This window comes from Parambassis ranga, chromosome 1 (genome assembly GCF_900634625.1).
Source record: "Parambassis ranga chromosome 1, fParRan2.1, whole genome shotgun sequence".
NCBI lineage: Eukaryota > Metazoa > Chordata > Actinopteri > Ambassidae > Parambassis > Parambassis ranga.
This window is the reverse complement of record NC_041022.1, coordinates 3,646,209-3,670,919: the sequence shown is the minus strand read 5'-3', so window position 1 is coordinate 3,670,919 and position 24,711 is coordinate 3,646,209. Positions and strand designations below refer to the sequence as shown.

Genomic DNA, 24,711 nt, shown 5'->3' with positions numbered 1-24,711 from the left:
GGTGCTGGTTCTGATCCCTGCTGCGTCATCAATATCTTTACCACGTTTCAGTTTGTATCCATACAGCAGCCATCAGGACTGAGACATGAGGGCAGAAAGGAAACTGCAGTCAGTCCCCACAGACCTGTTTACAGATTTTTCTGTTTTTATTGTTGAAACTTTATGGAGGGAGACTGACTCATCAGGACGGACTGTCTGGCTGGCAGAAATACTAATGCCATGCCTGAGGGCAGCTGATAGTTACTGAGACGTTTCAGAGAGCATCGCACCACCTGTAAGGCTAAGGATGGAGGTGCTAGCTCCAGCCATCAGAAACGTCCTGGTTAAGCCTCCATCTTTAAAGATGAACCTATCACCCCTCCATAACGTCTGCTTTTACATCTCCCGTCGGCTCTCTGCTAGCTGCAGACTGACGAGCCGTTTGTGGTCACGTCCTCCCTCCTCTGTTACAGCGCTCTCTGAGCTGACACAGAAACATCCTTCCACTCCGTACTGAGCTCAGCCTCAGCTCCACCCCTCAGTGTGTGTCTGAACACAAATACAGAGCACGACAAATTAAAGTAAAACAAAAATGGCTGCAAACGTTTTTTTTTCTTCCTCTAAATGAGTCCAACAATGAAGTCATGGTCGGTGGTGTTGACGTCTTTACAGGCATGTGGCTCGGCTCTGTGATGTGGCTGGAAGAGCCCGAGTGAATCACCCATCACACCCTTTTTTTTATTAGCAGGCAAAACACCAACGGCATCAACGCGTCCTGTGAATGATGTGGAAAGTATGCCTGTATCACAGGGAAACTTACAGTAATGCTGTGTTTCTACTGTAAGAGTCAGAGCCTGACCCATCACGATCCTGCCTCTTCTGGTGGAGGTGCTGGTTTCACATCAAACTGTATTTGGCTTCATGGCAGGTACACATGCAAATGAAACCTTACAGCGGGGCTCGTGGTTTCAGGAGGAAGGAACAGGGACCTGTCAAACCTGAGCACGTAGCGGACCTTCATGCTGGTGGGTCCCACAGAGGGGCATCTCATCACACAAGCAGCAACCAAAGCGAAGTGACAGGGTCCACTGCAGGCTTGGAGCTACTGGCAGCACTGTGAGGATCCATGATCTGACCAAACCTTTTCTGCTGAGTGAGGAGCTGCAGGGGATGGGTGATGGTCTGCCTCTGTTCTCCTGGATCTCTGCTTTTAATGCCTAATCTGAACCAGCTCTTTTCAATGCCTAAGCCCAACAGCAGGTAAAACCAAAACAGCTCGTGGTGTCAGGAGGACTCAGACCCCAGAGTCCTGGGAGAAGGTCCGCCACACTGCCTGTACCAATTCAATTCAATTTAATTCAGTTTTATTTATATAGCGCATATTTACAATCAGACATTGTCTCAAAGCGCTTCACAGGAACCCCCCTAAGAGCACTGTGGCAAGGAAAAACTCCCTTTAAGAGGAAGAAACCTTGAGCAGGACCCGTCAACTTAAGGGGGAACCAGTCCTGCTGCTAGTCAGAGAGGATGAGGGAGAGAGAGAGAGAGAGAGAGAGAGAGAGGATGAAGGAGAGAGAGAGAGAGAGGAGCAAACATGATACAAACACGATACAGTACAGAGCAAACATGACAGCAAGATGAAACAGTGATTATATTGCAATAGATATCTATATATATCGTCGGTCCATAAGTAGGAATAGTAATTTGATAGCAAGGATGAGCAGCAGGGGTTAGTGAAGTCGATGAGCACAGGAGAGATCAGGGACCAGACTGCAGGTCAGCATGTACCAGCACCCTACTCTTTTCCTCCCTTCTTACCAACCTCATGAGAGCTTTTAGCAGCTGTACTGCTCCCTGATTGGACGCATCAAACAATACGTTTGTGTTAGCATAGAGTGTCTGATCTAGCTATCTATAAGATAAACAGAGCTGCCATGTTTAAAAGCCAGGAGTAGAAAGCAACATGGAAGCTGTGGTCTACTTAGATGTGGGCTGATTTGTTTTAGAGCTGAACATCTTTGTCCGAACCTGATGGGTTCTGGCTTCATTTCATGTTACACAGGCTCGGGCTTGTGTGATGAGTTTCGATTAGATGAGATGTTGGTCATGAATAAATTATGTATGTACATTGAATAAATTATGTAACACATGTATTTCATTCTTGACGAAAGGGCTGTGTGCGTGCATACATTTGAATAATGTCGGGCTGTAAACAGGTTCAGGCTTTTAAAAAGCTCCGACGTTGGGACAGGGCGGGAGTCAGATTTAATTCCCTGTTTTCTTTGTTGCCACGGTGACGACCAGAAGCTGAAAGTGAAACTGAAAACAGCATCTGGAGCTCAAACTTACAGAGAAGTGTAAAAGGAACGTACAGAGCGGGGCAGCGATCAGCATCAGCTCTTCCTACGTGTATGACCTCACTCGGCAGGCTGTTGACGTTGCGTTATGAAATCACAGTTTCAGTGAGAACACTCTGGCTGTGTGTCGGTGGGATGAGCGTGCTGAGACCAGTAACTCCTACATGTAACCCTGAACTTCTTCTGTGTGTCTAAGCAGATTTTTCCTGCTTCAGCGTTTTCCCTGCTGAAGCCGTATGTTCTGTTTTTCTGCTGCGAGAACAGCTCGGCCCATATGAAACACATTAGGCCTTCGGTAGGCTGATTCATTGCTGCTACTTTAAAGAGCTAGAGAGGAATTGGAGCCACCTGTACGGAGGAGAACTCTAAGACAAAAGCAGGAGCTCTCCCTCTCCTCGCCCCACCTGGTGCTCAGGGAGAAAAACAGAATAATAAATCTCCCTGGGTGATGGAGGACCGAGGCGACTGCTGGCCGTCAGCAGAGGCCGTGAGAGCTCCTCAGCTGCTGCACATCACGCCTCAACCGGAGAGGGTGAAGGAGATAAGACGGAAAAAGACAGAGGATCAACACGAGTGCCAATAAATCTAAGAATGGGCCTGACATCACCCAACGTTAAACCTTCCAGTAGTACTTGAACGCATCACGATGACACAGTTCTGTCAGAAAACCACAGAATCTGAGCTCATATGGTCATATTTCATCCAAACCCTGATATTGTGACTGACTCACGCGTGACCAGCAGTCACATGACAAGAATTCAGGCTTTGTACAGATGATGCGACTAAAAACCTGGTTAATAGAGGGTTAAAACCCTCCTAACACGGAGCTGTCACCGGCCACAGAAATGGACATGCGCTGTTCAAACTACCGTAGCTCTGGTTGTGTTCGCACTACTGAAAAAATCTCAACAGATTCGGAAAGCTGAGAAACTTTCGATCGATTACATTCATTATGGTAATGACCACATTGTGTGTGGTCACCTCTTGTTGTCTTGTTGCTGCACATTTATAGCTGTTTATAAAGAGAAATTTGATGAAAATTCAAATCCGTTTTTTTTTTGTCATTACACACTGTTCTGAGCATTTATAACATAATAACAAATATGTGCCAGCTTTTGAAAGTTATATTTCATCTGTCAAGAAAAATAATTAATACAAAGAACATCAAGGCGGACTGTTATAATTATTAATTAGTTTATTATCTGTAGCATGCGGAGCTGTTTTCTCCATCGTTGGTATCACCTTTTAACAGACTCATGCCTGAGTTCTCTCTACTTGTAGCTGTTATTGTGCTGTTTCCACAGAGGAGCAGGACTTTATACTGCAGTGAACAACAAGCCCACACTGACTCAACATGCAACAGGAGGTCAAACAGGAAAACTGCTGCTGCTGTGCACAGTGAAGACACTGCTGAAAGTTCTGACTGATGCCATAACCATAAGGAAGAAGAAGTCCAAATGTGGGGAATTAAAAGCATGGAGGGTTTCCTCCAGACCACCGAATCATAAAACATGCTTCAGTTGTTTTGCACTGAAGAAAGACAGACGCAGCTGATCAGAGCTGATGTCAGGGTTTGGCAGGGAAACAAACAGAAAACTGTGTTTATCACCGGGCTATCGGCGGGCTGGGGGATTCTTTTTTGTCTAGTTTTCTGTCCCATTTGGACATTTGGACGGTGAAACACACACTCACACACACACACACATGGTTCATGGTGTGCACACATGGCTGCGTGAGGCCGGGACCCAGCTCTCCAATAAATCCAGCTCTGCAGAAAGTGGGCACAGTAAAAAGAGAAAAACACGGAGCACAAGAGCTGCTGCCCATCCTGCTGCAACGCAGACAGAATGGAGATGCAGATGTGAGAATCAGAGCCTGATTGATAGAGAGAGGCAGCCTCCCTCTCTCCCTCCCTCTCTCTCTCCCTCGATGTGACGGCCAGCTGGCAGCGTGGCAGACCTGAGCCCTCAGAGAAGTGGGCCGCTCGTGTAGACATTTTACAGATTTCACAGAAAATCTGCCTCGTAGGAGGAGATCTGGACTGAAGATTGGCAGCCAGATGGAGAGAAATGACTCAGAGTAGTTAAAGCAGAGCAGAGCTCGGCTCTGTGTGGTGCATACAGTGACCAGTAAGGTTCAGTTTGGGTGTGGCGGGCCTGGAGTGCTGTGAACGAGGTGAACTGTATGAGTGGTAACACGCGAAAGTGGGACGACAGATGATTCAGAGTTCTGGAGAAGCCTTCCTGGCTCTGACACTGACACTGTTCAACAGTAATCCATCAAACACGTGAAGAGGTAAAGTCTCAGAGCATCATCAGACTCGGGGCTGGATCGAACTCTTCTTGTAACCCTACAGATTCCTGGATATAGAAGGTATGCACAGACGTCACTCTCCCAGCGGAACACTCAGACTAACGACAAAACAACCAGCAACATGGTTCACACGCCAAAATACGATGATGCATTTGGTGTCACTTCAGGCTCCCGCCTCTTACACAGCTGGAGACTCTGAGTCTGCCTAAACTCCTGGTCATCCCAACTACAACACTAAGAGTTGGAAGCAGGAAGCTCAATATAAGGGTTGGGACCTGCCTGTCAATCAAGATGGAGACCAAAACTTTTCTTTGAACCAGGCTGTAAATTTGTTGATTCTGCTGTAAATTTGGACTTTTCTGGCGCAGCCTCTAGTGGACACTGGAGGGACTGCAGTTTGTCTGTGCTGCTTGTCCTGTTCATGGTCCCTCAGGAACAACAACGTGTTCCACTTCCACTATTAAAGTACCTGTTTTACCCTGACACCTTCTTACGCAGAGAATATTCTTGATCCTTTCATGTCTGCACTACCTGCAGCTTGTGTACGTGGTCTTACTTTCAGATGTTGCTCTCAAACATATGGATTCAAACAAACAAAGACTCTGAACATGACAAATAACTGCATGCGTACAGGAAGTCGGCTTGCTATGAAAAAACAAGCTAACCTCAGCCAGTTGGAGGGTGGGTGGGTCCAGCAGCTGTGAAAATACAGACAAATAAAAGGCATCCAGGTGATGGAAGACAGACTGCAGAGCCATCTGCACATGCAGCAGTAGGCGGGCCCACTATTTTAACAGGGTGGACTCATCATATCTGATTGGTAGACTGTGTGTGTGTGTGTGTGTGTGTGTGTGTGTGTGTGGGCTTGTTTCCTGAGGTGCTTCTCATGTGCAGGTGTTCACTGTCCACAGCACTAAATACCAAAACCACCTCTCAACCTACCACACAGAAAGCGCAACATATATATATAGTTTTCCACCATCTATGACTCCTCAGATCACACAACACACCCAGACCAGCCTCATGTCTCCAACAAAGACTCAGAGAATTAAAACTTTCATAACAGAAGGACTGTGAGTCCCAAACATGCGCTTCATACATTTTTTCCATCCTAAAATGTGCCTTATTTGAATACCAGCAATAGGACATGCTTTGGGTGAAACTAAATATAATCCTAACATACACATGCTGCATCTTGTCATAAACAGCTGTCTAACATTTCAGGCCTCCAGGCCAAAACGTATGGGAGCTACAGAGCCGTTAGTGTCACTATTATTCACATTATTCACATTTTCTAAAGTCAGTAACAGAGAATGTCATTGCTGGTGAAAGAACGAGGACATGTTAGCATGTAGCCTTTGTTCAGACAGTAAACACACATCTGACCAACAACACACACACACTGAGGGGACAGGAAGTGCTAACATGCTAACATGCTAAGACATTTTCCAGTTTTTGGACTCATTCCTACCAACAGTGACAGACTAGGACTGCTTCCAAGTCACCAGGAGGGCGGTCACAAACTCCCCTGAACACCAACAGAGCAGGTCCAGCAGTGTGTTCTGTTTCACACACTGCTGCTAGTTTGTCCGACATCACAGTGGTAGAGGATCAACAACTAATGACTAATATTCAGAAAAGGTTATGCAGCAACACCCACTGTCTCCACACACACACACACACAGAAGTATGACTGTGTAAGACAGCAGAACGGCTGTAATTGGCATTTCTAACAGCACAGTGCTCTAATTGGACTTCTAGCTACACCATGTCTTGTCAGGCCTAATTGGCCACTTTCTCCCACAGAGGGAACGTGGAGGTCACAGCGGATGCACTTCTACAGTTACTGCAAGCTTATCATTGACTGCCACAGGCCGGGGGCCCCTGTGGGGACAGGAGGTGCATGGAGCGAGGGAGAAAATTAAGAAATGCAGATGAAGAAAAGACGAGAGACGTTAAAAGAGCGGAGGACAAAGAAGGGGGAGCAGATGTTTGGCTGAGGCTTCGAAGCTACTCCTCTGTCCAAACACAACACTTTCTCCTCACCTTCTCCTCTCGGTGCTGTCTGAACGCTCACCGTGTTTTGACGGGGGATGTCACCCACAAGGTGACTGTCGTTCTTCACCCTCAGCTCCTAATGAAGAACAGATCGCCGCGCTGCCTCTGGGTCGGCAGGCTGCACGCTCTGCTTATCTTTCTGCAGCGTCAGCAGGAGGCTTGAATCAAAGGCCGGGTCCAAAATAGAAGCTCGTTTACGTTACTGCCTGAAAACCAGCTGTGAAATGAAGCACGGAGCTTCATTAATGGAACTCATATGCAACAATGACCCAGATCTTCATCATCGGCATCTAAAAATATCCTTTTGATGCAGCCAGTGTTAAATGTTAGCGGCTGAAACGTGATCTGTGAAATGTGTCTGTGTCTTCACATGAAATGTGTCAACAGATCCTTTTATCACCTGCAAAGTGCCTACAAGTGTACTACAGACTAAGTCTGTAAGAAGGGAAACTGGAGACGTTACTTCAAGCAGGAAGGCTTCCAAAGGAAAAAAAAGTCACGTTCATCTTCAGCACCGCTGAGCTCTGCCAAGAATCCTGCATTCTTAGGTGAGGATGTGTGCAAGAAGAATCTGATAAACAGGCGACCTGACGCTACAACACAGCACGTTAAGACCAGGAGGGAGTGACTGAAGGAGCTCATCTCAACACTGATCATGATCAGATGATGACTATGAAGTAAACTCAACTCAACTTTCAACTTCTGGGGAAGAAAACTGATGCTAATGCAGATGTTCCAGAGATGGCACTTCCTGGAGTGGACACTCGACAACACAACAACACAACAGTGTCCATCACAGCTGTAAACAGTAAAAACAGGAGGAATGGTGTGACTTTCTGATAGTACATGAATATATCATGTTAATCATTGCCTGAAATGGTCTTTATGCTATGTGTCTCAATAACAAATCCTCCAAAAATTCACACCAACAAGATTCAGTAAAAACTAAAAGTCCTGTCCTCCTCAGCAACCAGCAGGAAGCCATGATGGAGTCACATGACCAACATTCAGAGAGTCTCTGTCTGACCTGCAGCTTTCTGTAGCTGATTTCTGTCTGCACACACACATGTCTGACGTGTGTGTGTGTGTGTTATTCTGTACACACACACACAGTGTCTGACTGCAGACATGATGGAGCTGTTTACATACAGAAGCAGGACTTTGTGCTGCAGTGAACAATGAGCCCACACTGAATGAATATGAGGAGACACCCATCCCTTCACCTTATCAAGGAACATTAAAGGTCGTCTTAATGTCACCGTACAATGGAGAAAAAACTGCACCTCCACCCAGCCTCCCTCCACCAAAGACAGAAGCTTCCCACCCTCTGAAACATGCAGGTTAACATGTGAAAGAGTCCGAGTGTTGATGTTGAGGTTTTGGTCTTTATTGACGTTCTGGATGGAGGCTTTAGTTTGACGCTCATGTTTCCTTGTTACCGAGTCAGACTTGTCACATGGCTGACAGCTGGCAGAGAGTGTTGACTAAACATCTCGCTCAGCGGGGGTCGGGCTGAGCCTTCACCTCTGCACTGAACACTGAGTCACGCTGCGTCTTCAGCTTAAGCAGCTAAGCTAGGGAATAGTGAAAACGATAGCGGGGCATCTCCTGGATCAGGTCCTCCCACCGTGATTGATGGTGCCTGTCGATGCTAATGCTAGCCCGCAGCCTCCCATGTGAACTCTGTCTGACAGAGCCTCCTCTAATCCAGGACATCTCCTGAGCTCGCCTCAGTGCGCCGTGATTAAAGACACCATCTGACCACTCTTCTCTTAAAGTGTTTAAATAAAATCTTTGAACATATTATTACGGCCATTGGTGCAGATGTGAAGTGTTGGTGTGTTTAGTATTATTGCGGAGCTGGTAGATGTAAAGCAGGTCTGCGTGTGAGCGCAGCCTTCAGGGACAGGCGGCTGATTTAACGTCATTTCAGTGAAGCTGAACTCATCAGGGCTGGAACTCTGATGCATTTTCTGACGTCTTGCAGCCACTAATTATTTCTCAGCCTGAAGGTAAAGAAGCGTGGAGTGTAAGTGACCTAATGCAGCGTGGGCTTTGACACTAACTGTAAACGGGCCAAGCTGAGCGCCGCCAGACTCAGATCCCTTCAGTGCCGGGAGAGGTGTGGAAACAAAAAAACGTGGCCAAAACTCCTCAAACTGCATTTTAGCAGCTGACGGGTGATGCTGCAGAGATGTCCTAAAGTTAGGACTACACTGCTGTGAAGATGGACTCGATCATAAATCCGACTGTCAGAGCAGAAGAAATGTCTGAGCTCAGTGCTGCAGAAAGAGAGGAAGGTCTGCGGTGACCCCAACTCCCAGGATGCATTGGGCTTAGTGCTGTTACAACCAGCTGCTGCATCTGGTTGGTTGTTTCTTCCTGTTTCTTTTGGGGATCATGGAGTCTGGATCCAGCTCTCCTCTGTCCATGTGTGGACCAGCAGCTGTCCCCGCCCGGGACCAGCCGCTCTGCACCGCTCTGCTCACACAGGGCACACAGACTCCTCTTCCTCCTGCTGATGTCTGACTCCTCTCACCCCTCTGCTGGTCTTATAAGTGGCCCTGAGTGTCCCACATTAAGCTGTGAACTACTTGAGGCCTGACTTTGCTTCTATTTGTACTTCTTTGAGTAAAAAAACTTTCCAGAAACCATGATCTAATCACAAATGTAGTAAACCTTGGACAGTTCTGACATGTATGCAGAATGCATGACGCAGAAGCGTCACTTGTTTTGGAGGCAGACTCTCAGGACAGACAGTTACACACATTCCAAGCAAAGTTTTCATCTAATGTTTCCATGTAGGCAACACAGCTTTATGACTGATGCCCACAGAAACATACTGAGCATCAGTAATCTGCGGAAACCCGGCAGGAGGTGTGTATGAGCCGCAGAGTCCGCAGAGATGTAAGAAAACCTGTCTGATCTCTTTAAATCAACAGAGACTGGGTAAACGGTTCCTCCGGCTGCTGCCGTGCCTCTGGCGGCACACTAACCCAAAAGATCCTGTTTGAGTTCTCCTGGTGGATCCATTAGTCTCGGCTGATGAAACAGAGGAAAAAAAGAGATTTTTCCCCCCACACATATATTCAGCCCTCTGTCACCACAGCCACAGAGAGAGAGCGTAGCTGCTTTAACTTACAGTTCATCCTCAGAGATGAATCAGACAGAAAAAAGACATCTGTGTGACGTATGTCTGCCTTTATGAGGAGGCAGCAGAGGATCAAAGAGAAGGATTACATGAAGCAAATAAGACTCAGCGCTGAAGGCCACCACGACACGACAACTAAACACACACACATCTTGCCAATGTGGTCCATGTGCACCTCCTCATGCACGACAGACGGACCCTCTGACATCAGCCATTTCATGAAGAGCAGTTTGAAGCTCCAAACGTTGCCATCATGGAGAAACTGTGGAGTCACTGTCCGCTATTGGACAGGGTGTCATCATGTCTGCTGGTTCAAACCCACGGCTCAGACGGACTTGGGATTCACAGAGGGTGAACATCACTGTCACTTGTGATGGACAAGCACAAATAAGACAACGGTCTCTGGTAGATAGAAGTCTCTAAAGGCCCCCTGTAGCACTGACACAGGTCCAGGCTGCACTGACACAGGTCCAGGCTGCACTGACACAGGTCCAGGCTGCACTGACACAGGTCCAGGCTGCACTGACACAGGTCCAGGCTGCACTGACACAGGTCCAGGCTGCACCCTTAAGGCATGTTGATGTTCAATATTCAATAAAGGTCAGACACAGCACAGAAAATCCAAAACCTGCATTTTAACCCCTAAATGCTCCTCATTTAACAGCCAAATCAGAAAGGTGATGAAGCCCTCTGATGTGCACAGGTGTAACCAAACTGACCTCTTCACCTCCGTGAATCTTACATTCCTGCCCCCCCTTTTAGTCCAACATAGATTTTAACGGGTCACATATGCAGATTTATTTCTTCCAGCTGGGACATTCCTCTCTGCAGACTCTTCGTGGTTCCCATGTCCGAGCAGGGAGCAGAGGGAGAACTGCAGGACAGCGGCCCAGACGAGGCCTGTGCTCTGCACGCAGGGATGAGCCCCCCCCCACACACACACACACACACAGCGCTTCATAAATCTCTCTTTACAAGATAGCAGCTCCTAAAGTTCAAGAGGACACACACACACACACAGACTCACACACTGTACAGTGAAACAGCTGGGTCCTGACTTGTAAGACCAATAACTTCTCACAGGGGCAAAAAACAACATCCGACCGTGGAGCTGAACTCATAATAATGTCACATCCAGTCTGCAGACCCTCAGAAAGAGCCTGATATATTTTGTGAATAAACAGTAGCAGGACAACATCTGTGCTGAGCGTGCAGAGGAAAAAAAACAGGTGAAATGTGGCTCTTAAACCACGGAGAGGGTTAAAAGACGAGCTTCATTATCAGACTGTCTCTGCAGCACAGAGCCTGCAGCGAAGCCTTGAAGAGCAGGAAGGAGGTTTGTGGGATTTTATACGAGCTCTCAGATGTGTTTGACTTGGCACAGCCGCCAAGTGATGTCATTATCATCATCATCATCATCATCATCATCATGGCTGCTGCTCTACTTCTCTGGCCCAGCAGATGACGACAGCACACACACACACACACACACATTCAGAGCTCAGCGTTCCTCAGAGTTCAGGAAAAGACTCTCAGCTCTCAGCTCAGCAGACGCTGTCAGGCCAGACGTGAAGAAATCACATCCGAGTCATCACGCAACAAAGACGCCTGGCGCTCAAAGTTTCGCAAGAAAAACAAAAAAGTCAAGAGTTGACAGAAAAACAAAAAAACACACAACTTGATAAACAAAAAGATCGGAAGTGAAGACATCCAGAAGGTCTGGAAGAACTTCACGTCCTTCAGTTAAAACAAAAACAACCCACATAGTTTCTGTCTGTTTTTCCCCTCCTGTCTCAAGTTCAGCCAGCCTGTCCTCATCATAAAGTCCTGCAGCTCTATGTGAAAAACACAATCAGTGCTACAAGCAGAGAGAACTCAATACCACAGTTAGACAGACAGTAATCAGCTGTTGAAAGCTATAGCTCAAACAGGTACTCCCGTGTGAGTCCATCATGGCTTCCAGGATGTGCTGAGGAGTGCAGAAGTTTTTAGCTTACATTTTGAGCTTAAACCTGCCTTCAAGGAGCACCAGAGAGTGATCCTTCTGTTCTGGCTGTAAAGGCTGGTGCCTAGCATGCATTTCAAATCTGCTTTCTGCTGACAGGTCACACCAGAAATCACCCAAATACCAAAATGTCAAACTAACGAGCTGGTGCGGCGGCAAAACTGCCTCATTAGCTCACATAATCCCTCAAAGATGCACACGCCGAGATAACAGAGAGATAATGGATTCACATGGGTAATCAGTGCACAGATAAGAGCTGAGAGAACAACAGCGCTGTGCTGCCAAACCTTCCTGAGTTGTGCAAGCTGCTGCTTATGTCAGCAGCTGAAAACAAGATCCAGCTCTGTGGCTGCTAAACAGAAAGGAGGACGCAGGAACCAGGACTCAAACTGTGAGGAGGAGACGTCTGAGTTTAGTTGACATTCTAAAAGCCAAGAGACTGGCGTCTATCCAAAACACACACACAAACACACACACACGCACGGGTTTGCCAGCCAAACAGCACCTCCAGGTGGTGCAAAGCCCCCAGCCAGGAGAGTAAGGGAGGGAGGCTGAGTAGGAGCATACAAAGAGTGGGCATGGCTCTGTGTGTGTGTGAGTGTGTGTGTGATACAAACACAACAAGCTGCACTTTTAGTTGAGGAAAGTCAGGAAACACTCACCACTCTCGCTCTTCTCGATCACGTCCACCGTCTCCCCGGCCTTGAGGCTGATCTCGGAGTTCTCCTGCCTCTCGTAGTTGGCCACAGCCACGTACTGCTCCAGCACCATGGGCTCCGAGCTGTCCATCCCTGAGGGGAAGAAACAGGCCGTCAGCCACCTGCCCGCCGTGGCACCCCGCCGCGAACGCCCGCTGCACCCCACTGCACTGCTGCCACTGTGCTTCCGGTAAGCCGCCATCAGCCGCCCCTCCGCCGCCCCCCCACCAGCTCCCTGTGCCTCCCTGACCAATCAGAACTCTTCACCACTTGTCGGCTGCATCGTCCCAAACATCTGGCCATACAGCTGAGTCGACCCCCGGCCCCCACAGCGAACGACCCAGGAGCATCGGAGGGGATTAAAACAAAAGGAGGAAGGGGGACGTTTGCAGGCGCTGCATCTCGCCGCTCCTACAGAGGATCCATGACCTGAAGCAGCGTCAGAGTTTGAAGGGAAAGAGGAGGCAGAGAGGAGCAGCCAGCGGTTTGAAAGGGAGCGAACGAGTGCAGGAATGGTGAAGCTTCCTTGTGGAAAATCAACAGTGCGGTTGAGAGGAAAGGCCTCCCCTCCGCTGCCTTTGGGAGCCAGCCGTTGGACAGGGAGTCAAAGAAGGGGGGTGAACACACCAATCATGGTAGTCGGCACTGCTGGCCTTAAATAGAAACATATGAGTGGGTCAGAGAGAGAGGGAGAGAGAGAGAGAGAGAGAGAGAGGCAGGGTCCATGTTTATGTGAAACAAAAGAAGAAGGCGTTTCAGTTGGGGTTAGGCTGCTCTGTTTTCTCTCTCATGTTTAACCTTTGAGACGCCAGTAGAGAGAGAGAGAGAGAGAGAGAGAGAGAGAGAGAGAGAGAGAGAGAGAGGGAGAGAAATGACCCACAGAGTCACAGGGACTTCACATCCTAAGAAACCTCACATCTGTGCTGCTAACAGCTGCATTTCAAAGCTGCTTCTGAAGACGCAGCCCGCAGTGATGATGATGTTTAGTGACACAAAAGGTGGATGAAGACTCCGCGGTGTTAAAAAGCAAAGTCCCGTGTGCCACTTCAAGCCATTTTCAAATGTCAGGAACCAAACATGTATGTTCCATAGAATCACAGATTGTCTCATTTAAATGTTTATCAATCATGGTGGACCACTGATGGGACTGCAGGTGGGCGGGAAAGTAACCCACATGTATACCTTACATGGCTGTTCTGGTTTACACAGACACAGATCTGATTTAGGACCACATCCCGAAGTCCAGAACAGACCAGAAAACCAGTTTATGGGCTCCAGAGGGGGACTTCATAGAGAGAAAGCAATGCACATTTATCGATGTAGTCTGATAAGTCAGACAATCACATTTGTGCCTCCATGTGGACCCAAAACAAACTGATCTGAGTCTCTAAAACCTGGCTTGTAGCTCGTCTGTTTGATCGACAGAAACCTTTTCTCCCCTCTTTTCCTTCCTTGGACCACGTTTGATGGCAGTGACCACTGCAGACCTGCAGCTTCAGAGATGACCCGGACATCTACTACATCACAGCTTGGTCCTTGTCCTTCTGCTGCACATTTTTTTTCCTTCTAACTTTGAGGAGAAAATGTGGACTTGCTGCTGATTCATCCCACCCACTGATACATAACCACATAATCAGTGTGAGCCACCTCACCTGTCAGTGCTCAGTGTTACAGCTGCTGATGAAGGATCAGATCACCTTCATCCTCTGTTATAAAGGAACTACACTGTGTGTGTGTGTGTGTGTGTGTGTGTGTTTTAAAGCTGCCTGAGACATGTTCTGGTGGATTAGATGTGATGTGTAGATGAGGAGTTTAGAGATGGTCACACCAGAGAACATGCAGTGAACAGATGACAGCCAGAGATCCTGCTGAGTAAACCTACAGGCAGGCGGGGAGTAGCTGCTGAGCCCAATCAGACACAAACCAGGCCAAAACAGATGAGGCTACACACAAGAACAGCCGAATACTCACTGAATACTTGTCATGTGACTGCTGGTCACATGTGAATCAATCATGGGTTCTTAGACCGCCTTCACACTGGGGAAATCAATCCGGCTAGAGCGGGGCCGAATCGGATATATCCGGATAGATCTCGATCCACCTGTAGGAGGTGGATCTAGCCGGATCGGCTTACATCTGGCTCAGGTCTGAACGCAAATGCGGCTAGCGAATCCCGCTAGCGATGTGATGCTTCCGGTTCATAGGGACAGTGTCCGGGTCGCGTACAAAAGCCGTATGTAAACAACCGTTGAACTACTATAGCTTTGCCCCGAGTTTATTTTTCACAGGGCTACAAAGGAATAAACTGCTTTTAGAACCGAAAAAAGTGAAAGAACAAGCAACACGGGACAAAACAAAAAAAAACCCATGTGCACAAGCGGTCCTACCGCGGCCTGAACCGACTCTGTATATTACGAGGCGCCACCTAGCATTTTGGAGGACAACAAGCCGGGTTAAGCTGGATAGAGTGTGGACACGATTTGAAAATAGGTCTGACTGTATCCAGCTTAAAGGCGATCCGGATTCAATCCTACTCTAGCTGGATTGACTTTCTCCAGTGTGAACGGGGCCTTAGTGGTGCTGAGGAGTTTTTGTTTTTTGCAGAATCTATTTGGTGCAAACATATGAACAAACATCTGAAAGCCTCCAGTAGATTTGTGGGTTCAGAGAGTTGAAACCAATTATCAGTGTTTTCTGTGCCACTCACTGGATCAGCAAACGCCGAATCTGAGCAGCACCATTTTATCAGCAGGCTTTTTACGACAATAAAAACAGGCTGCAGTCTGGAAAAATTCAAACCAGCACTCGCAGGGTGCTTAAAACACAACGAAGCATCTCGGCATGTAGCAAACAAACGTAGGCAGGCAGCGCTCATAACCTTCCGTCCCTGCTGCATGAAGCCTCCGTGTTGTCCTCCACGCATGCTGTGAAGAGCATGAAGGGCCTTGTGTGCAGGCAGCAATCAGCCCGAGGTAATAAAGCAGCTCTGATCCTGCTATTTAAGAGCTTTATGCTGCTTTCTGCTGCAGCCACGCCTGGTTGAAAAGCACCATGAATCCCAGAGAGCCGCTGCACTCTGCATTCCACATCCCCCTCATTGCTGGGTTACATGTTGAACGTATGGCTGTGTCTGAGGGTTTATACAGATATAATGTCTCTGTTTGAAGGAGGTCTGATAGTAAAGGTCATCAAAAACACGCTAGCAAGGGTTTCCAAGAGTTTAAATCGAGGCAACTGGACTTCCCCGTGTGGTTTCTTCAGTTCTGCTGAACTGAAGTGATGAAACGTCTTCAAAAAACCTTGAGTCCAGTTGCCTCGATTTAAACTCTTGGAAATGACTATGACCTGGATGAATGAGAGAATCCACAGATATATATTAGCAGGGGTTTACCTGTGTTTTAATAAATGCTGGATCTCTTTTCACATTTCTACGGAGGCCCTAAAGGGACATCGATAACACAAACTATGAGTGTACACAGTGTAGTTCCTTCATAACAGAGGATGAAGGTGATCTGACCCTCGATCAGCTGTAACATTCTGAGCACTGACAGGTGAGGTGACTCACACTGATGTACTACGCCGTGCACACAAGAAACCTTCTGGTTCCCCTCGTACAGACAACACAGTGTGTCCGGCTGAGACAGATGACAACCTAACAGTGATCAAACCGAATGTGGACCAGACATGACACCTGACGGCGCCGTTTGCTCGGCCCTGTGCTGGGGTGATCAGCTCAGACGGGGGGGGGGGGGGGGGGCAGCATGCAAAGCAGATGCAGAGAGAAAGAAAGCTGATGTGTGAAAAGAAATAAAAGCGAACAGGGATGTAGCCGGCGTGTGGCGGCAGCATGCACATTCAACACGGCGACACACAGGGCTACCTGAGGCCTCTTTCCTCGGGCTGTCTGTAAAGCCGTACATCCACACTGCAGACAAAGAGAAGGAAGAGAGGAAGCAGAGAGAGATTATTCAGAGTGACGGCATGCCGAGCAGCAGTGTGGCAGAGCACACCGTCATCACGCTGCTAAACATAAAGGTGGAGCTCCTTCAGATCAGAGCTCCTCCACCTCCTCCTCCGTCCTCTGTGTGTGGACTTCCAGGAATGTCTGAGAGGGGCGTCAGCCACTTCCACAGCCCTCTCACCCCCCCCCCCCCCCAACCATCCCAACCATCCCCCATTTTCAAAACAACAGTGCATCAGTGCACCCCCAGCCAGGAAATTAAACGCCATGCATCAGAAGAGAGGTGGCTACGGACCACGTGTACTGTGGTATGTGTCGTGATTTGAGATCAATCAGCGCAAAATCATATCAGTCAGGCTGATGGGAGCCAGCGTCAGAGCGGCAGCAGCACCAAGAGGGGGGGGGAGGACAAACCAAAACCATCCCTGACAGCACGGCACAGGAATGCTACACACAACGTTCAGCTAAAGTTCCGCTGAAGAGATGTCATGGTTAAACAAAACCTGAAAAATATGAAGGCAGAAGAAGACGGAGAAGGTATGCGTGTGATGTCACAGGACCAGGTTTCACCCACTGAGTGTCAGCCTTCAGGCAACTTTAATTTAAGCAGATGATCGTCCAGCTGTGGAGACACTGATCTACAGTGAACTCCTGAGCTGAATGCTAACGTAGTACAGGGTACTTTATGGTAACTTTGCTGCTAGCACTAAAAGTCACAGCTTTCCAGCAGGCAAGAGAGCTCACTGTTCGGGGCCCCAGGCCAGTAACGGGCCCCTAAGGCCTGAGGACCTTTAGCTACGGCAGTGGTGATTACAACGTCTGCACTGACAGTAGGAGACCTCCTTTAAAGGGACGGCTGACTCCATGCACTCATTGTTTTGCACACTAATGACAAAGAAAACTGAAGAAATAAGAAGAAAATGATTGTTGTTGTCAGGTTTTTATGACATGAACACTGGTTCGAGAGGCCCCCTGTAAAATTGACTCCAGAATCCACTCCTGATGGGAACTCAAGGGACACGTCAGATCAACATTTAACATAAATGTTTAAGCAATTTGTTCCAATAACCAGGTATTTATGCTGTCAAACACCTCTGGTAACACGGCACTGGAGGGTTCTCAGTTTGTTTTCAGTTTAGTCAGTGGAAACTGTAACCTTGTAAGTTGTGTTTTCACTCATTGTGGTTCCTGGCCTTCAGCAGGAACATCATGTTTTATTTCTCCATGAAAAACATTCGAACCCTCACAGCCCTCGATCTAAACTCTGTTTCCTGAACAATCATCTTATCTGTTGAAAAGTTTTACTCAGAACCGGGCCAGCTCTGCTGCTGCTGCTGCGAGGCGGGCCGCTCCTCTCTGTCGACTCATGTGAGATAATAAATGGCAAATCCCCTCTCACTATCCTGCAGAGCCTCTGGAGCTTTGGTGGATTGATGTTGGCCCCAGAGGGAGGGATACGTGCTGGTCCCAGGTCAGCCGGGGTCAAATCCTGCGCACCGTGATTATTACCCACCCGCCTGCTCGCAGAGTAGCTCCCAACATCTGACTGATATTAGCTCTGCTCTGAGTCCACACACACACACACAGATGGAAGCCTAATTCCTTTCAGGTTTGGCTGATGACGCCACAAACCAGCAGTGTTTCCTCTGTCCCTTTGCTGCTGTGGGTAATTTTCCTAGAATCCTGACCCCAAACGTCTACATTACGCCGCAATTAAGAGCATGAGGGCGATGAAGAATGGCATCGATTTCTGTGTTTGGACTGGAGGAGCTTATTAGCCATCTATCTTGTTATTCTGTGGACTTAGATTGTGTTTGGAGAGAACAGATCCTTTAGCTGACAACACTGCTCGACCCCTCTGACAGACCGCTGAGACCTGAGGGAGCCTGGGGGCTCCGGGGGGAGACTTTTACAACACTGTTGTGACATTATATATTTATCAGGAGGCAGACAGCTTCATCTGCAGAACACAGACTGCTCTGATTTACATTTAAATATCTCTGAAGCCGTTTGTTTTATTAAAACTGAACCTTGAAATGTATGGCGAGAAGCTGCAGCTGCTGCCACCAAGAACACGGAGGCGGCCAACACTAAATCACAGGTAACCAGTATCGACTCCTCACAGCGGCGCCACTAACAATGTCAGACCACAGGTTGGAGCTAACGGTTATTGATACACTGTTCAGCAAGCAGAGAACAATTCATCTGTGACTGCGACACAAAGGACAGCACTCCTCTGTCCCGGCTGGCTCTCAGGGTGAGTCACAGCTAAAGTTTCAAACATCGCCTCCTGCAGGTGGAAGTGATGAAGAGCACCATCCCTCAGCCTCCTGGTCATAAAAACAATGATTTTTCTGGCTAAATCAATACTGACTTTACTGTCCTGTGTGTGTGTGTGTGTGAGACGTTATCATGGCTGCGATGAGCGCGGCAGTAAAGAGAGGAGCTCTATCCTCATGTGACGGCGGCTAATGGAGGGTGTAAGTGTCACATAAATGTGTCTATTGACAACAAACAACAATAAAATGCTCATTAGCCCTGACAGCTTAACAGATATGTAAACACACACACACACACAGAGGCTGTCCTCCCTCCTCCAGTCGAATGCAGCCGGCCGTTCCAATGTCAACAAAGCAGCCGCCTGACAGCCGGTGCAGCCCGACCAGCAGCAGCCGCCTCCGCTCCCTCTGCATCTGCACCTCACATCTGACATCTCAGGGTGACAAACAGCCACATGTGCACGACTTAAAGCTTCCTTTTTTTAATTATTGGATGAGATTTTGTACTAAAGTACACTATATGGCCAATAGTCTGTGGACAGCCTGCCAGTGTCTGCTGACCTCCATGTTTCATGAACTTTGTTTCTTTTAGCTTTAGCTCACAAACACACAACTATATCATCTAAATGCTCATGAGCTGCTCTAAAGCTGCAGCAATGAGTCAAAAAAATGGATAAACAGAAACACTTTCAGGAAATGTTCCACTGGTTTGTCCATCAAATGTCAGAATACGTAGATTGATTGACTAATCAGGGACAGTCGGTTAATAATGCAATATAATAATGCATTTTTGCCAACATCCAATAATCTTAACACTGATAAACCAAAGCACACCTACAAACCCTCACAAGCTGCACATCAAGCAGACATTATGACTTTCCATCCTTCCGCATGGTGTCCATTTACTTTTGGCCACACAGTGTTTTTCCATTGACAGTAAAAAGTATGGACGGAGCTTCATCGATGTCAACTGTTTGATTCTGAAGAGCTGTTAATAAAGCTCAGTGAGAGGCTCCGGGCTGCTCCAACTAGAGCTGAACGATTTTAAGAATAAATTGAATTGCGATTTTTCTGGCAAATATTGCGATTTCGATTTCATCCACGATTTTTTTTCAAATCATGTCAAACATGTTTCTGTGTAAATGACTTCAGGTAGCTACTCTGTCACTTCTCAAAAACTATCAGTAGATCTAAAAGTAAACTCTGATAACGTGCACTCAGTATTAGTTTTCAATAAACATGAAAATTTAAATTACAATTACAGAACAAAATAAAGTTTTATTTCAAATAGGTTAAAAGAAGACTAATGTAGTTCTGTAAAGTATTATTCAACAGTCATTTAAACAGACTGAAGTGTGCCTCCTAAGGTTAAACAATAAATACAGTATTGAGACTTAAGTAACTCCTAAAGTTCAATGTGATTTAGAACAAATGATCAAACTTTAATGAGAATCATATCTAAGGACAAACGGAGCTGCTGCTGTCACCTCTGTCCACCGTTTACTAGAGTCCACATATGGAGCCTCTTCATGACGTGACGTCATTAGCTGCTGCCTCTGTCTGCATCTGATGCGCACACACACACACACCTGCTGACGGCACAACAGCAGCGAACCTGAATATAAGGAGCTGGTAATGTTCAGAGAGGTGGGCGCTTACATGCTTGTAGCATTTACACACGGCCCTTCCACTGCGACACACGTTGCGCACGCACACACAGACACAGGCTTAGAAGACGCACCGCTGCTGCCGGCAAAAACAGTACCGAACATAAAGGTGGAGTTTGTTTTAGGGTTCCAGTTCCTCCGTTTTCTTTTCGTTTTCAGCCGTAGCATTTGACAAAACAAAACCTGATTCAGTTAGGAGCAGTGCAAAGAACCATGGCTTTGACGATCTCAAAATCGCGTCATCTGAGATCACAATTTTCGGTCTAAAACGATAGATCGTTCAGCCCTAGCTCCAACGTGCTGGCAGCGTCACAGTCGGCCATAATTAACCCGAATATATTAAAACGAGTGAGTTACAAAAACAAGTCACACCCCCGTACAGCTGACACTAGAAGGAAGGAATGTTTTTTTTTAACCCAGCTGTAAACATGGTTATTAGGACATTTTATCATGGAGGTCTGTGAAGATGGACTCACTTTTGGAGCCAGCCCCTAGAGGCTGCGGAGTGAACTGCAACTTTTCACACTTCCTCATTGGCTTCAAGTCTGAGCCCTGGAGGTTGCTGCTTGGTTTTTATGTCCAAACCACATGATCATTGCCTACACATGACCAAACAGCAACTGAAAACAAAGGTAAAGCCACTAAAGTGCATCTGTTTGAAAATCCCGTCTGATACTGCAGATATTGTTCCCTCGTATCCCCTCACAGACATTATGCAACTGTACAAACATATAAAAATAGACACCCAGACAGCCTCCTGCTGCACTGACTGACTTCCTGGAGGTCGTAGCAGAGATCAGTGGGTCAGTGGAGCGTCGTCCAACTGGGCAACACCCCTAACGTTAAGGTGGGTCAACACAAAGGGAACGAGAGCCACCTGTTCCTCAGCATAATGAGCTGCTCTGTGGGGCCGTGTGGAAAGAATCATGAGCAGGCTTATCCACAGCAGCAACCAGCTCTCAGGAAGCCAGATCAGTCAGAGGAATGTGAACGCAGGTGAATCAGCCTGGATTCACTGCAGGAGGCTTCTGTCTAAAAATACACTCATCTTCATCACACACACACACACCAGTCACCTCGACCTGCATCTGAACGGACCCGGCCGTCTGTTAGCACATCAGAGGTACCAGAGTCAGACCAGGTCCAACATTCCCACAGGCTGCTCAGCCTTAAACAAACAGGCTTCCAGGACGCATATATTAGTGACTCACATGTGCCAACGCTTTTGTTAAGCAGCTGTTCTGCAGCTAATACCCTCTAAGAGCCATACATTTGCTAAGATGGCTAATGAGGCTAAAGATCTGTCACAGGAATGGATGAATAGTCTTTACAGTCAGTGAATTAAGACTCATATATATAAAAAAATGAATGGACGGTTTTTGGTATTAGGGCAATATATTCTGAGGTAAAACTTAACTATTAAGTGAGATTATAAAGTTATTCCTGACAATTATGTGATTCATGAGCTACATTATATACATACTAGTCGTTTCACAATTTAAGGCAGTAAATGTTACGATCTGTTTTTTCTTTGTGAGATTACACATTTTGGTAAAAAAGACAAAAAAGTTAATGTCTAGCATCCAAGTCAGATCAGTCAGATAATGTCTATTCTACAAATTTATGATAAAAATAAGCCTGAAGTCATTTCTAAGATGAAATCTTTTAGAAAAAATATTTCTAAATCACAACAAAAATCTAAAAAATACGTTTTTTTATACAGAGATTAAAGATGTAAATATACAAAAACAGCTTCTATGGATAAGAAGCAATGTCATGACTTCATGACTTCGTTCAGGCCGACCTCTCAGCCCCATCGCATGACATGAGTGCTTCTCATCGTCACCCTCTAACCCCACAGCCCAGGTTTTACATCCGGCCCTCATATGATATCGACCTTAAGTCCTTAACACAATTTAACAATGTCGAGGGAAATCCTTCTTTCTTCCTTCTTATTGAATTATGAAGAAAATTAAACAAACGTCATGCAAACCCTTCCCTCCATCAGCCTGCAGCCTCTCCTCCGGATCATGACTCTATTCTGATATCAGAGAAAACTCTGAGAGTGACCCCACCCTGCACCGCCAGGCTGGAGGGAGACAGCCTGACAGCCTGACAGCCTCCTGAACCCACAGCAGTAGTAAACAAACCACACACTGACATCACATGGACGGCACACACACATGTGTTTCACAGCAGAACATCCGGCACACTCTGACGGACCTGAAGGAGCAACAAGCTGTGAGAGAGGAAAGAGGAAAGAAAAACTGGGGACTTACCGGACTTGCGCTTGGAGCCATAGTCCCTGAAGGAGAAGCAACACAAGAGGGACATGGTTAGTGTCGATCACACACACAACATGTGCAAAAACAGCAGCATGCAAGCGGCTTCAGTGCAACAAGAAATGCATGTGTCTGAAGGGGAGAGAGGCAGAGAGTGAAGGATGGAGAGAGGGAGGGAGAGAGAGAGGGAGGGAGGGAGGGATGACTTTGGCCAGCTGCCTGTACTCCCTGCAACAGACACAAATGAGTCATGTGACTGTAAAGCAGCACCGCCATCCTCCCTCCTGTTAGCGAAGCCGGCGACCTCTCCCCACATTTGTCAGGAGGAGGCTCACTTTAAGATGCCTTGCTTAATGGATTCTAACAGGATTATGTCTAAGCTGCAGACTGAGGAGGGGGCGACGGAGCGGAGCGTGAGCTCTGCTGCTCTGCTCCGCGTCAATAGTGACTGACTTTCGGACTCAGGCGGCGTGGCAATGGGGTTAAAACAGATAGAGACAGAGCATGATCTATTTATGGAGAGGCAGACCTCCCCGGCTCCTTCTTCTCTTCTATAAGTCTTCTTTTCCAATCAAACCCCCTATCTAACCTCACATTTCAGCCACGTCATCCCTGCTGCAGTACAGCTGAATCAGAGGAAAGCAAACACACAGCAGAGACGAGCGGAGACTTCTCGTCTCACATACTTAAAAATAATACAAGCAGAAGAATCAACCAGACCCAGGCAGGCCGCTTTGTGTTGGAGAATTAGTGCTTATTTCCCTGGATGTTTCCCAGGCGGATTTTAAAGGGCAGCCATCATATCACATGGACAGGTGTAGTCAGAACGCAGTGGATGAGCTTCACCTGCAGGCAGAGGCGCCACAAGGCAGCCGATCCTACCGTCAGAGGCACAGGAGCTAGCATTTGGCTAGTGATGACCATATGAGGAATGCACTCTACACTTAGCACGTTAGGCTAGGTGGCTCCTCCACACTGATGTTGAGTTGCTGTGTTTTGAAGCCAGCTAACCATCTGTGCTGCAGCGGCACTGTGTAGATGTAGTGTTGACTTTATAATACCGGCTAACACAGCACACACAAAACTAACAACATTAAAACATCTGCACACAGACTAGGTGGACTGCAAAGATCTCACCAGAGACTCAAACTCATTCGAGGTAACAAGTGCTTGTAGTCGAGGTCGGGATTGTATTTTATTCCAGGAATTAGCTGCTGAAAACCTGAAGGCTTTCTTCTCCAGTTCAGTTCAGGTCAGTTCATCCATAGAACGGAGATCATGACTTCCATGTTTCCTTGTTAAAAGACAACAGAGATAGGGAGGAGTGATACCCAGCATGCCCACACACACCAAAGACTCAGGCGTCGGGGATATACAGACGTCCCGTTGACACTGAAGTGCACAATGGTGAGTGAAGGGACCACACTTAGTAAGGAATCTTAGAGCCCCATGGCAGAGAGCAGAAGCATTCATATGCAGAAGATCTCCATAGTCAACAGCAGGTTAAAAGGTAGCTTTGTGCATATGTTAGTGGGCAAATCTGTTTTTGTCTTTAGTCTCCAACAAAGTGATTATCTTCTGACTGTTTGCCTGAACTATGTTGCTGCCCTGAATTTGAGCCCTGCCCTCCTGTCCTCCTGCCCCCCTGTCCTCCTGCCCTCCTCTTGGTTTGGGACAGCTGACCCCGCTGACCTCTGTGAAACGGCTCGTTTCATTAATGAGGGACTTCATCCTGTCAGGACACGGAGCAAACAGCTCCGGGAGGTTTTACTGCAGAGGCGAGGACTCTGCTCAGCGCTTGCAGTTCGAGCTAATGCCCGCTCTCTGCATGAGGTTAATGAATACCTGCTCGAGCTAACACAGAGACATGCACAAGGAAAAAGGGCTACTGCAGATGCTTCAGTGTCACTGCGCTCTCCGTCCTCCATCCCCTCATCATCGTGATCTGATGCATCTGTCTC

General features: G+C 47.3%; 1 protein-coding gene across 7 annotated transcripts in view; it reads right to left on the bottom strand.

Annotated features, from left to right (window-relative positions):
* sh3pxd2aa (SH3 and PX domains 2Aa) overlaps nucleotides 1-24,711 on the bottom strand; it is an 84,410-nt gene that overhangs the window by 18,853 nt on the left and 40,846 nt on the right. For 5 of the 7 annotated variants that reach the window (XM_028422827.1, XM_028423244.1, XM_028422984.1 and 2 more), the window contains 3 exons: nucleotides 22,748-22,773; nucleotides 16,442-16,486; nucleotides 12,526-12,654 (listed from right to left, as the gene is read on the bottom strand). In XM_028422827.1, the coding sequence (XP_028278628.1) occupies nucleotides 12,526-12,654; nucleotides 16,442-16,486; nucleotides 22,748-22,773 (200 nt within the window). The remainder of the gene's footprint in view (nucleotides 1-12,525; nucleotides 12,655-16,441; nucleotides 16,487-22,747; nucleotides 22,774-24,711) is intronic. The other 2 variants (XM_028423074.1, XM_028423156.1) reach the window with 1 other exon arrangement.